Source organism: Stegostoma tigrinum, chromosome 11, assembly GCF_030684315.1.
Source record: "Stegostoma tigrinum isolate sSteTig4 chromosome 11, sSteTig4.hap1, whole genome shotgun sequence".
Taxonomy (NCBI): Eukaryota; Metazoa; Chordata; class Chondrichthyes; order Orectolobiformes; family Stegostomatidae; genus Stegostoma; species Stegostoma tigrinum.
The window spans coordinates 13,079,487-13,093,671 of record NC_081364.1 but is presented as its reverse complement, the minus strand read 5'-3'; the positions used below and the strand labels follow the sequence as shown (position 1 = coordinate 13,093,671).

At 41.3% G+C, this 14,185-nt stretch overlaps 1 protein-coding gene across 4 annotated transcripts in view; it reads left to right on the top strand.

Moving 5' to 3' along the window:
• Positions 1 to 14,185, top strand: part of LOC125460389 (caM kinase-like vesicle-associated protein) — a 137,571-nt gene that overhangs the window by 37,406 nt on the left and 85,980 nt on the right. For all 4 annotated transcript variants that reach the window (XM_048547829.2, XM_048547832.2, XM_048547831.2 and 1 more), the window contains exon 2: positions 12,492 to 12,599. In XM_048547829.2, the coding sequence (XP_048403786.1) occupies positions 12,505 to 12,599 (95 nt within the window). In that variant the 5' untranslated portion in view covers positions 12,492 to 12,504. The remainder of the gene's footprint in view (positions 1 to 12,491; positions 12,600 to 14,185) is intronic.

Sequence of the window (14,185 nt, the reverse complement as noted above, 5' to 3'; positions counted from 1 at the left end):
CTCCATATTTTTAATTTCCTAAAGATTCCTAGTCAATTTGGAAAATAGTACATGTCAGGTTGGACTAGTGTCTGGTCATTTTTATTTGCAACTTAAACAGAAACATTGCAAACATGCGCAATGCCACTCAGCGAACAGTAACATGGCTATGCCTTCAATATTTTACAGCAAGCTTAAAGCAAAGTACTAAAGAGGCTGTGAATCTGAATTAAAAACAGAAAGAAATTTTGGAAAATATTCAGCAGATCAGATAGCGTCTCTGGAGAGCAAAACTGGGTTAATGTTTCAGGTCATTGACCTCGGATATAGGTCAGGGGAAACCTTCAGAAGTTCTGGAAAAGAGGGAATTTGTCTGTCACCTTAGGTGCTCTATCAACAGAAGCTGCTGACCAACTGTAGAGGTAGTGAGAACTACCGATGCTGGAGTCTGAGTTAACAAGGTGTGGAGCTGGATGAACTCAGCAGGCCAAGCAGCATCAGAGGAGCAGGAAGGCTGACATTTTGGGTCAGGAATCCGTCTTCAGAAAATGTCCAGCACATTCTTATTTCAATTATTAATGTTATAATTGTCATACAGAACTTGAATATTGTTAGAAAAATACACTTTGTTAACGCTTTTAATGGTGCACTCTCTAGGACAATTGACAACAATCCCAAAGGGAAAACAATGCACTTGAGGAAAGTCAGATCAGCCGTCATCCTATTGAATGGTGGAGCAGGCTGGAGGGACTGCAAAGCCTATTCCTTTTCCTATTTCATCTGGTCTTATGGTGGCAGTATTCCAGCGGTGATTTGACTAGGCTTTGTATAGCTTTAGCAGACTTTCCTACTTTCATACTCCATTCCTCCAACGGTTCATTTGCGTTTCCCTTTACCTGCTAACTTTGAAGTCAGTTTATTTGTGATGCAAATACTAGGACCCCCAAATCCCTCCATGCTGCAGCTTTCTGGGGTCTTCCTCCTGTTAAATAATATTCAGCCCTTCCATTCTTCCCACCACAGTTTATAGCCTGACATTTTTCCCACATTGTATTCCATCTGGCAGGAAACGTATAAGAATCTGAGGGAACTTGACAGAATAAATGCTGAATGGATGTTTCTCTATGGAAGACTCTGGAACAAAATGGCACTGTTTGAAAATCATACCTTTCCTATTTTTAACCAGAATGAGGAGGTCCATTTTTAATCTCAATGAGGTGTTAGTCTATAGAATTCTCTTCAGCAGTGAACAGTGAATGCTGACCCAATGAATATTCTCAAGGCCAAGTTGGATCTACTATGGAATATGCTCAAAGATGATGGAGAGTACAGACTGGAAAGAGATATTGTGGCCACAATCAGAACTTTACATGTTCTTCTCAAATGGTGGGCTAGGCTCAAGGGGCTGAATGGGCCTCGTCCTGCTACTGTTTTCTGTGCCTTCCTGCATTCAGGGGTTAAATGGAATAGACTGATGAGCTTTACATCTTCAAAACACAAAACTCTGGCTCAATCTGTCAAATAGTTATTAAAATAATTCATTTGTTGGGTATGAAGACCAGCATTCATTTTAATCTGAAGCCCATCTAAAAAATAGCACGTACATCCTGTGCACTTCTTCTGTTATAACTTCTCATAAATTATAGTGGACACTGATTAGATACAATTGAAACACTATAGTTTCATCATGCTTCCAGTGCAACACCAGCACTGGCAGGAAGACATTATGTTTTAAGCAGGAAAAGTTTATGCAGTAAATCATCATTATGTCTCTTTTATCCTCTCATAGATTGTGAGCCTGGCTTTTTTTTCACATGTGGGATGTGGGTGTCACTGGCTGGCCAGTATTTATTGCCCATCCCTAGCTGCCCTTGAACTGAGAGGTTTGCCAGGCCATTTCAGAGTGTAGTTAAGAGTCAAATATTTTGCTGGGGATCTGGAGTCACATGTAAGCCAGACCAGGTTAGGATGAGTTGAAGGGCATTAGTGCACCAGATGGGTTTTTCTGACATCATGGGCATCATTAGATTCTTAGTTTCTGATTATGACTGAATTCAAAATTCACCAATCACCATGGCAGGATTCGAACACAAATCCTCAGAACATTAGCTGAGTTTCTGGACTAAAAGTCTCGTAACATTACTGCCAGGCCATTGCCTCCACCTATTATCTCCGGCTGAGACAACATTGATTGCCCGACCCTAATGTCCCTTGAAAAGGTAGCGGTGAGACACATTCTTGAACCATATGAAATGTAAGTGGACAGTGTTAATGCCAAGAGTATTTTTTAGGTAAGGAGTTCCAGGATTTTGAGCCAGTAAGGTTGTAGTCCCAAACTTTCCAACTATCATGACATTCAATACTATGGTCTTAGAGAGCTGAACATCTCAGAACTTATTGTTTCTAACCTCGTGTTGTGACCTTTTGGGTTGACTTTGATCAGAGTCAAACTTCTAAAATGGATTCAATTATCTGCATCAACCTATGAATAATCATTCCTCCTTTCTGGATAATATTTTTAGAAGCAAATGAGGTCATTTGATAATTGCTGCAGGTGATATGGATGCAAATCATACATTCTGTACTATTTGTATTTTCAATTACTTTATATATGTATATAAATATCCACAAAAAGCCAAATAAATGTAGATATTTACTGCCCACCCTACTGTCAAGCACCAGCAAAGTGATGAAAGGCAATTTTGACTCGTTTTATGGAGTGCACCTTACTTATAAATAACAAGCTCACCATAACTTTGGATTTTGCCAGGATCACTTGTCTCCTGACCTCATTACAGCTTCAGCCTAAACACACACAGAGCAGCTAAATTCCAGAGAACTGGTGAGATTGACTGCCCTTGACTCGAACACAGAAGCACTTTAACAAAGATGCAGCAAGCAGTCCCAGTAGAATTGAAAACAGTCGAAATCAGGGAAAAACTCTACACTGGCTGGAGTCTCAACTAACACAAAACACAATGGTTGCAAACATCGGAGTTCAATTAGCTCAGCTACTGGACCATGCTGCAATTCTTTAGGACAGTGGCCCAAGATTCACCATCTTCAGGTGCTACAACACTGACCTTTCCCCACCCCCACCCTCCTTTGAAGAGATCAGAAGTAATGGGTGCATTGTATTCAATGCCGTTCGCAACTGCTCAGATACTAAAGTAATAAGAGCCCAAACAAAGCACAGGCTGGAGGAAATTCAGCCTGGGTTGATAAATGGTAAGTAACATTCATGTCAGGCAATGGTCACCTCCATCAGGAGAGAATTTAACCATCTCCTTTTGACATTGAATGCATTTGAGGGAGGAGACAACGTAGTGGTATTATCATTGGACTATTAGTCTAGAGACCCAGGTAATGTTCTGGAGACCCAAATTTAAATCCTGCCTCAGCAGATGGTGGAATTTAAATTCAATGAAAATATGGAAGTAAGAGTCTAATGATGACCATGAATCCATTGTTGATTGTCTTCAAAGCCCACCTGGTTCATTCATGTCCTTTAGGGAAGGAAACTGTCATCCTTATCTGGTTGGGCCTACATGTGACTCCAGGCCCACAGCAACATGGCACATATGGGCATAAATGCTGACCTAGCCACATTCTGTGAATAAATGTAAAAAATCCATCACTGCCTCCCTCTTAGCAATGTTCTGTGGATCACAACTGACCAGATGTTTCATTTGATCAGCCACATAAATACCAGGACAAGTGAGTACCTAGCTATTCTGCCGTGAGTTGCTCACTTCCTGACTCTCTGAAGCACTTCCATGGTCCAGGGGCCATACATTGTGAGTACAGTGGGATTTGGCACTCTGACACTGTCTCTGACATCGTTACGGTAACATGACTGTACAGTAACAACTCACCAAGGCTTCTTTGATAGCACCACACAAGCCCATGACTACTATTGGTTAGAAGGACAAGGAATGTCATGACCTCAAAGACCTGAACCTGCCTGTTTTAGAAACACATTACTGTACCATCATCACCATTTGTTCAAAGCCCAGCTGAACCTCCCAGACACTGCTATGGGAGTATCTTCATAGATGGCAATAGCTCACAAAGTCAATTCAGTGCCACCACCTTCTCAAGGGCAACTAGGGATGGGCAATAAATCCAAGTCTTGTCAGTGATGCCCACATCTTTTGAATGAATTTTAAAAATCACCCCTTGAGCTTGGTTTAAATCCAAACTCAGGTGTGAGAGATCAGTGTACAAGGAGCCTTCCACAGTTCCTACATGTCAACCACTTATAATCGGGAGCCCCTTATCTCTGCATGTGCAATAAAAGCATTCCAGAATCATAGAATGGCCACAGCACAAATGGAGGAGATTCAGCCCATCATTAATGTCTTTTCTCTAGGATGGGGGATTTCAAGACTAGGGGGTACATTTTAAGGTGAGAGGAGAGAGATTTAAAAAAGACTTGAGGGGCAAATGTTTTTACGCAGAGGGTGGTTCACGTGTGGAATGAACTTCCTGAAGAAGTGGTGGATGCAGGTACAGTTACAACATGTAAAAGATACTTGGATAAGTACATGAATAGGAAAGGTTTGGAGGGATATGGGCCAGGGGCAGGCAGGTGGGACTAGTTTAGTTTGGGATTATGTGAACAGGTTGTTCCAGGGTGTCTGTTTCCATGTTGTATGACTTAATGACTCTATGTGTCATAGAATCACACTGTACAGAACAGGCCCTTTGGCCCAAAGATAGCAAGAACTGCAGATGCTGGAGTCAGAGATAACACAGTGTGGAGCTGGAGGTGCACAGCAGGCCAGGCAGCATCAGAGGAGCAGGAAAGTTGACGTTTCAGGTTGGAACCCTTCTTCAGATGGGCCCGTTGCCCATTGAGTCTACTACACTAAATCAACACTTTCTAGCATTAGGCCCAAAGTCATAGACAGTGTATCTGTGCTGGTGCAAATGATCTAGTGCCCTGACCCTGCTTTTTCCTGTAACTTCAAAGGCTGAGTTTGTTTGAAGAAGTCCAGTTTCTTTCCCACAATGTTAAGATTGCTCTAATGTGTCTAGTTATTAGTTATTTAGCCTGGTTAGTCCCTTGCACTGAGAGACACTCCTCTGATAGATTAGCATTTGTAGTAAGGATTCGATGTTGATCTGAGAATCATGAACTCAGCAGAAAATTGGAGGATTAATGTTGGCTTTTAGAATTTAAAAAAATGTACATCCAGTTGGTGGAATTTCAGAACACATTTTCAAAGATTAAATTGAGCCACCAACAACAAAAGAAGATGCTGGAAGTAACACAGATGGGTATAGGCCTGCTTAATGTTGAGACTGAGGTATTATCTCAAAGTAAACCTGCATCTGCTTGGAACATGCCTGACATATCAATGCAGGAGGCAGCTTGCAGATTTAATTTGCAGGAGGCAAGTTCACAGGCTGTCACCCATAATTTTAATTGCTTCAGTTCACTATTAAACCCCAATTGAATAATATTGTTGGAAACATTTGTATTTGTTCTGGATTTAATGTCAATTTTCCTACTATTTGCAGTAACTTAAGTGTAAGTCACCTTTATAAGCATGGGACAAGTTATTTAAATATTTTAGCTGGCATTTAAAGTGTTCCCAATGTGTACTGTGGTGGACCCATTCAAAAAGACAGTGAACCTGCACACTTGAGAGCATTGTATCAGAGGCTTAGGCTCCTACTCTGTACCTTGCATGGACACAGAAAATGGCCAAAGGAACTATAAGTCATTGAGCCCTTGACTTAACTTCTTGTCTGACAGATGGCACCTCCAAAAAAGCAACTTGCCTTCAATACTTCACAGAGAGAGCTGGGCCTGTTTCCGTGCTATCTGACGCTATGATTCCAAGTGTTTGCACTGAGTGTTATTGAAAATTGAAGTCTGATTTGGCTGAACAAAATGGAGTGATGTAACTTGTCACATTGCTCCAGCCCTCCAAATACTAGTGGATTGACCCAATTAATCGTTTTGACAGGGGCTGGGACTTTTTTAAATGAAATGATTTAATGATGCTCTGGATCGGGCTCCAAACTGGTTGTGCAAAACAAGATGCAGGCATGACCCCACAGAATTATCAATGCATGGAATATTTGGGCATCCGATGGGCAATTCTCCTGCTCCCTGGAACCTACCAAAAAAATCTCCAACTCCGAATTAAAATCAGATCATTCTGATTTACTTATATGGGAGTTACATGTTGTATAAGGTAATGTGTCTAAAAGGGTTAATGTTGGGAGATTGCACCGTCCAATAGATGATGTTGAAAGGACTTGGGTTGGGTAAAGGAGGAATAGGTTAAGATCACAAAGAAAAAAAAATATTTCCCCCATGTAACCCAATAGTCTTAGTTGCAATGTTTATTTCACTGATGTAACTTGATTGCTACTTTCTCTCAGTGCCCTCGCTGATATTTATCCCTCAAACAATACACAAAACACGAAGTGGCCATTTCCATCACTGCTGTTTGTGGGACAACGCTGTATTAAAATTGAATGCATGTATGAAAGGGACTACACATGACAAGCAATGCTACCTGATGGCCACATAAGCTGCCTGAGGGTCTGTGAAAGGCAATCAGTGTGTCAACACATTGACTTCTGTTTTCGAAAGCGGTTACTCCACATGGATGTCAGAGGTCCAGACAGAAGAGAAATAATTATACAGAACTTAATTGACAAGGTAGTTAATTGGATGAAATGAAGGCAAGGTTTGTAGAGTTTTTCTGACTAGAAGCTTCAAATTCCACTATCCTTGAGGAGTGTCATAAACAGATTGATTAAAATAACTGTAAATGTAAGATCTCATGATTTTATTTCATTCATTGCGATGGTTTTGAAATAAAATTCCTGTTTTGTAGTTACTTACACACTAGTAATACAAGTGTATCACATTAGAGTTTAGACGAATGGGAGGTGATCTTATTTATATATATAGTCCTAAGGGAAGATACTGGGAGGATGTTTCTTCTTGTGGGAAGGCTAAAACTGGGGGATGTAAGTTAAGAATAAGAAATGTGCTTTTTTTTAAGACAGTGAGGAAGAATTGCTTTCTCTCTGTCAGTTATTAGTCTATGAAATTCTCTTGCCCTGAAAATAGTGGAGTCTGGATCATTGAAATTATTTGACACAGAATTAGGTAGATTTTTGATAGAGGTGAGTTTGGGTTAGGGGAGACAAGGGCTCAGACAGGAAAGTGGGTCTAAGGCCGCAGCCAGAGTCAGAGTCATAGAGCCGTACAGCATGGAAACAGATCCCTTGATCCAACTCATCCGTGCTGATCAGATATTCTACATTAACCTAGTCCCATTTGCCAGCATTTGGCCCATATCCCTCTAATCCCCTTCCTATTCATATACCCATCCAGGTACCTTTTAAATGCTGTAATTATACCAGCCTCCACCACGTCCTCTGGTAACGCGCACCACCCTCTGTGTGAAAAAGCTGACCCTCAGGTGCCTTTTAAATCTTTCCCCTCTCACCTTAAACCTATGCCCTCTGGTTTTTGACTCCCCCACCCTGGTGAAAAGACCTTGTCTATTCACCCAATCCATGCCCCTCATGACTTTATAAATCTCTATGGTGTCACCCCTCAGCCTCCGATGCTCCAGGGAAAATAGCCCCAGCCTCTCCCTGTATCTCAAACCCAGCAACCCTGGCAACAAGACGTGTAAATCTTTTCTGAACCCTTTCAAGTTTCACATCTTTCCCAGAGACCAGAGTTGAATGCAGTATCGTAAAAATGGCCTAACCAATGGCCTGTACAGCCGCAACATGACATCCCAAATCCTATACTCAATGCACTGATCAATAATGCCAAGTGAGCCGAATGTTTTTGAATGGTGGAGCAGGTTTGAAGGGCCAAGTGGCCCAAAGCCCCTCCTAAGTGACAAGATCTGATGTTCATATGTTTACCCACCACACTTGTGAGCATTCTGGGGTCAACTCGTGATCTGCTAAGAATTTGGAAATGAAAGACAAGCCGAACTTCTATCTGATAAATAGGGCAAAACTGCATCATTTAAAGAGATCCATCTCCTTTAACTTACTAATATGCGATACAAGCTGCAACATTGTGATTCCTCATGCATTATTTATAAGGATGCACTGTCCTCCTTCTTCAGCCTGACATGGAAATGTAGAACATATACAGAGGACCGAGCAGCAGGATTTGTCATTTGTCCCTGGAGTCAAAAAAGCACAATGTGACCTATGAGTTTTACAGCCGCTAGGTTTTTATCTTGAACACTTAGGAGATCTCTGTTCTCTTTAGACGAGAGTGGGACATGAGGTGAATGTCTATCAATTTTAGAATCCAGTTTAACTGGCTACCTCAAGCTAATCACAACAACACTAAGAGGGCGATCACTCGCAAAGGATCATTGAATCATGCAACACAGCAAGGAGGCCAGTCAGCCCGTCAATTCTCTAGTAGTTTATTAAAGAGCTACCAATTAGTCCAATTCCTCAGGACTTCCTCCATGGCTGCATATTTTTTATTATTCTTTTTAAGCAGATATGTAATTCCATTTTGGAAGTTATTATTGAGTCTATTTCTGTCACCCTTTCAGGTAATGTCTTCTAGATCATAACAACCCACATCCAAGCATTATCGTCAATTATTTTAAACGCGTGCCTTCCGGTTACTGCCTCTCCTGTTAATACAAACAGTTTCCTCAAAGCAGCCAGAGGTGGGTGAGTCGGGTTGCGGGGGTGGGGGCATTGTTGGCTCTCAGGGACATGAGAAACTTCAAACAGAATGCCCCTTTCCCATGGCTGTGGCAGCAACAGACTCATTGGAGCAGTGCGGAGTAAACTTAACCCTTTTATCAACTTATTTATACCTAGCTAAAAGTTCTTTATAATGTCAGTGCAAATCCAAAATTGGGTAGGCTTTCATTCCCCAGCACAACTGTGCCTTTGCTTCACAACACCAGTCTTGTTTCATGACACCAAAACCAACGTGACTTATCCTCAAATTGTGAGCCACGTATTGTGCTTGTGAAAGGTTATCTTTCTGTTACAAGTGAAATTTAAATATCTTCATTAATCCAATATACAGTATAGGTAAAACTGTGCAAAGTTGAATGTGCCATTTTATATTTATATGGAAAGTAGGAGCAGGAGTAGGCCATTCAGCCCTTCACTCTTGCTCTGTTATTCAATGTTTTCACGCAATTGAGTGGCACGGTGGCTCAGTGGTTAACACTGCTACCCAACACACCAAGGACCTGGGGGCGATTCCACCCTTAGGTGACTGGCTGTGTAGAATTTGCACATTCTCCCCATGTCTGTGTGGGTTTCCTCCAGGTGCTCCCACAGTCCAAAGATATGCAGACTAGTTGGATTGGCCATGGAAAATGCAGGATGGGGTCGGTCTATGTGGGATGCTGTTAGAAGAGTCACTGTGGGCTCGATGCGCTGAATGGCCTGTTCCACACTGTAGGGATTCTATGATTGCATGAACGTCAACAAAGTTGACTCAGATGGGACTGAGGAGGCAGATGTTGATACAAATGCTTGACATGTTCCCATGTGTCGCATTTAAGGCCAACGTCTTGTGGTTCAGTGGATAGCAGCCTGTATCTGGGCCAGATGCTCAGGGTTTGATTCCCACACCAGGACTTGGTAGTCAGGCAAGTTGTACCCATCACATGGCTAAGCATGTCGATTGTCAATGTGTAAATATGGCAGGTGGTAAGAGTGAGCGAATCTCCTGGTCAGCCATCCCGCAGAAGGCAACAGCAAACCACTACACTAATTTGGCCACAAATATGCACCAATCCAATGGACGTCCATGGTTCCACCCTGGGAAAAGAGGACAGGAGGAACAACAGAGGAACAAAAATCCTAGATCGTGTTCAACCCAGTTTTAACTCTGAATAAGAGAAAGGGTGTTGAATGAGTTTAACATCTCACACCGTGAGGTAGCCAGTCACTAAGGTGGTCAGTTCAGTGACCTTGCCGTTAAAACGTGATTAATTGAAAATTAGTACTGTATGACTATAAGCATGAAGTCTGAAGTCAATTAAGGGTAATAGTGAAATCCTAATTGAGTGGATATTTTACTTACACTGTAGCAGCATGTATAAAGATTCCTTATGATTTCATTTGGACAATCTATGTACCTTATTTAAAAGGCAATGGCCATATAGCAAAACCCATTTTTGTTACAGTATTGATTTAAGTATAAATTCAAAAATAAAAAATACACACAACAATTCAGTCTGAAACATGTCAAAGGTCTTGTAAGCTGCTTCTATTTTTATTTAATTAATTAACAACAGGGTTGAAATGGAAGCCAAAAGAAACATTCCAATTTTATCAACATTGTTCTATTGTCGGTCTACTATACCCACTGAGCAGGGTCCTCACATTATATTCCAGGGAACTGGAATCATTTAACATGATCACAAAGGAAGATTGATAATGCTGACTTTGATGGGGCAGATCGGGAGGAACTGCTTTCATGCCCAGGAAGATCAGTAATCAAGGCAGGTAGATATGAAGGAGTAAATTCCTGCAGATGCTGGAATCTGTACTGAAAACAAAAATACTGGAGATCACAGCAGGCCAGGCAGCACCCATGGGGAGAGAGACCAAGCTAATATCTTGAGTCCAGATGAGTTTTCATCAGAGCTGATGTGAAGTGTGGAGGGGACAGCATTTATGTAATGGCAGGGTGTCAGTGGGGTGGGGTGGTGATGTGGGGAGTGCTGGGGAAGAAAGGCTGCTAATAGTGCACATTAAGTCATCAGATATGTATTTGAAAGGAAAAACATGCAGCACTAAGAGAAAAGCCGAGGGGAATGAGGCCGGCTAGATCACCTGTTCAAAGATCTAGTACATGAGCTGAATGCTGTCCAGTGCTGCATCAGTCTAAGACCAGTTAGCATTGTTTTGACCACTGCTAGTTCGAGTCCCTTTCAGTGCTGTTGTATAAAAGACAACAGCCTTTCATTCATGTGGTGTCCCTTGATATGCTCAAAGATATTATCTTACCAACATTTTTCAGCAAGTGAAAGGACCATGCTGCAACTTTGAATGTTCTTTTGGATTGATCACCACTGTAGCAATGCAGTCATATCTGGCAGCAAAAGGTACCTCTGAACAGACCGTTATCCGTAGAATTGATGTGTTCTGGCCACATTTTGACCTACCTGGAAGATGATTGACCCAGTGAGAAAAAAAAATTTCCCTCTCACACAAACAGGTTGGACTTGGGCTATAACCACTCTCTATGATAGTGGGCTCCAAATTCTTACCACTCTTTGGCTGATAATGTTTCTTCTGAATTGCATATTGAACTTCTTGCTGACCAGCTTTCTATTTTGATCTCTAGCTATGATCTTTCCCACAAGAGGAAATATTCTCTCTGTATCCACTTCTCTGGCTTCCAATTTTTGATGTCAACAACATAATCTTTCATGGCCTTGGTTTCAAAAAGCTCTTCCCTCTATTTGTTAGTCACCACCTTTTATTATGAGTACTTGCAGTTCACTGTCATTTCAATTTGAACAGGAATCACACAGAGGGTGATGCATACATAGAACGAGCTGCCAGAGGAAGTGGCAGAGACAAGTACAATGACAACATTTTAAAGACATTTGGACAGGTACACGGATAGAAAAGGTTTAGAGGGAAAAGGGCCAAATGCAAGGAAGTGGGACCAGTTCAGTTTAGGACACCTGGTTGGTATGGACAAGTTGGGCCGAAGGCTCTGTTTCTGCGCTGTATGACTCTATGTTGGAATATAAATTGGATAAAATGACAGTGCTGCATTTGCATAGACCTTGCAAAGATAATTTGTAAGTCCAACATCTTTATATGCAATACATGTTTTTGAGCAGACCAAATCTCCTCCAAATATATGAAGATAGCTTAGATCCTATTTTTTTCATATTTTAAAAGCATGTGCCAGATGTTGCATTTTGGATGCAATTGGATTGGTCAATCTACCAGATTTGAAGGAAAACACACTTTATTCATACATAGTTGAAATACAATAAAAGAAAGAAGAAATTGGAATAACTTATCTCTCTCAGAAAACTTAACAGAACAACAGGTTATTTAACTGCTAAGCAGTAATGTTTCCAATATAGCAACATCCCATAAACACACCCTTGGCAAAGATAAATACAACAAAATAGCTTGGCTCACATGCAATTCCAACAGCAGGAAGAGATCCTCCAGTTTTTAACTGTAACAGGGAGAGGAAAACCAGCTTCCACATCCAGCTTCAAAACACCAGCTGGAACTACTACTGAAAAGCTAAAACTAAAAATCCTGGCTTTGGGGTGGCTTCACACCACCCATTCAGGCTGCTTCTACTGTTAAAAAAAAACTCCAGGGCTTCTCAAGCTGTTTACTCTATTGAATTCAAATTGATACCTCTATGCCTCTATCTTAAAACCTCTCATCAGAAAACAATAGAATGAAATACACTTCTTAAAAGCTATAGTATCATCAATTACACGTCCTCACTAATTGCTTTGGGTTTGCTTTCTTTGCAGACTAACAACAGCAATGCCTTTTGGCTGCATAACACTCGGTGACAAAAAGGATTACAATAACCCCTCGGACGTAACGGACAAATATGATTTGGGACAAACAGTCAAAACGTAAGTATACACCAAAGCCACTGAGGGATTATATGTTGGGTTATAATTTCTGCCTCCCTTTCGCTCATGCACAGAAAAATGTGCGAGCAAATTAGAAAACTTGGCAGTTGGAAATAGGAAGCAGATGGATGTGAACAATATTTGGCACTGGAACTTTAACCAGACCTAATGCGATTTTATAGAATAGTAAACCTGAAGATGAATCACATTGACAATTCAAGGAGACATAGCGAATTTGAAACTTGCCCTTTCACTCCTGGGCCTTGCGATAGAATCAAATTCATTGAAATAGAAATCTCTGCTTTTTGTCAGTAGTAAAGGTTCTATATTTTCAGTAATTATAGTTCCAACAATTATTAGAGTTAAGAACATTATTAAAAAGCTGTAGGAAAGGACCATTTGGTTCACCAACCAGTATAGAGGGAAATAAGATATTGGATTACACAGGGGAAAGAGCAGCATTTAATTTTAAATGTGGTTAATGGGTTGCTGCCTGTAGATCCCATGTGAAATCTCTTATGAAGTTTTGGTTGCCTACACACAGGCAGAAAGGTATTTCTCTCGAGAGTTTAGGGCAATGAATGTGTTGATTCCAGGTATTAGAAAGTAAAGTTATGGAACATTTATTTTAAATGGAAAAGTGATTCCAAGGTGATCCATTTAAGGATTTCAATATTCGGATGGGACCCAACAACTTTAAACCACTGAAGTTTACATGAGCTGATAATATTGCAAAGTATGCAGACATGGTCACAGATTTGATCCAAGTGTATCCCTGGTCTCACAGAACATGCAGCATAATAGGACATTCAACCCTACTGAGGGAAGCATGGTAGCACAGTGGGTAGCACTGCTGCCACACAGTGGCAGATCTCTGAATTTGATTCCAACCTTTGGGGGTCTGTGTGGAGTTTGCACATTCTCACTGTGCCTGCGTTGGGTGCTTTGGTTTTCTCCCATGGTCCAGAGATGTGCAGGTTAGATGGACTGGCCATGCTAAATTGTCCATAGTGTACAAGAATGTGCAGACCAGGTGGATTAGCCACGGAAAATGCAGACTTACTGGGATAAGGTGTGGGGCTGGTTTTGGATGCTCTTCAGAGGGTTGGCGTGGACTCAATGGGCCAAATGATCTCTTTCCATATGTAAGAATTCTATGATTGTAGTGCATGCTTGTACTTAGATCTGACACCTGCTTTCTTCCGCTCCATCTGCCTCTCAACCTATTTATTTTCTGTAATATAACCGTCTACTTTCCTTTTTGGAAGCACGATGCCCATGGTGGCTCACTAAAGAGTTTGAATTGTTCTCTGAGTAAGGAACTTACTCCTTTCTGATTATTAAATCGAATGGAGAAATACTATACATCCTTAACACTGACTCCAGTCTGTGTGAAATATCATGGCATCGGGTCAAAGATGGTCAAGGGAACCTCTTACCATTACCACCCTTTGCCCCAACTTCAACTGATGAATCCATCTTCCTCCACAATGAACACAAATTTGAAGAAGCACTGAGGAGGAGAAGGGCACAGAGTATTCTCTGGTTGGCGGATTTCAATGCCTATCCCCAAGAGTGGCTTATTA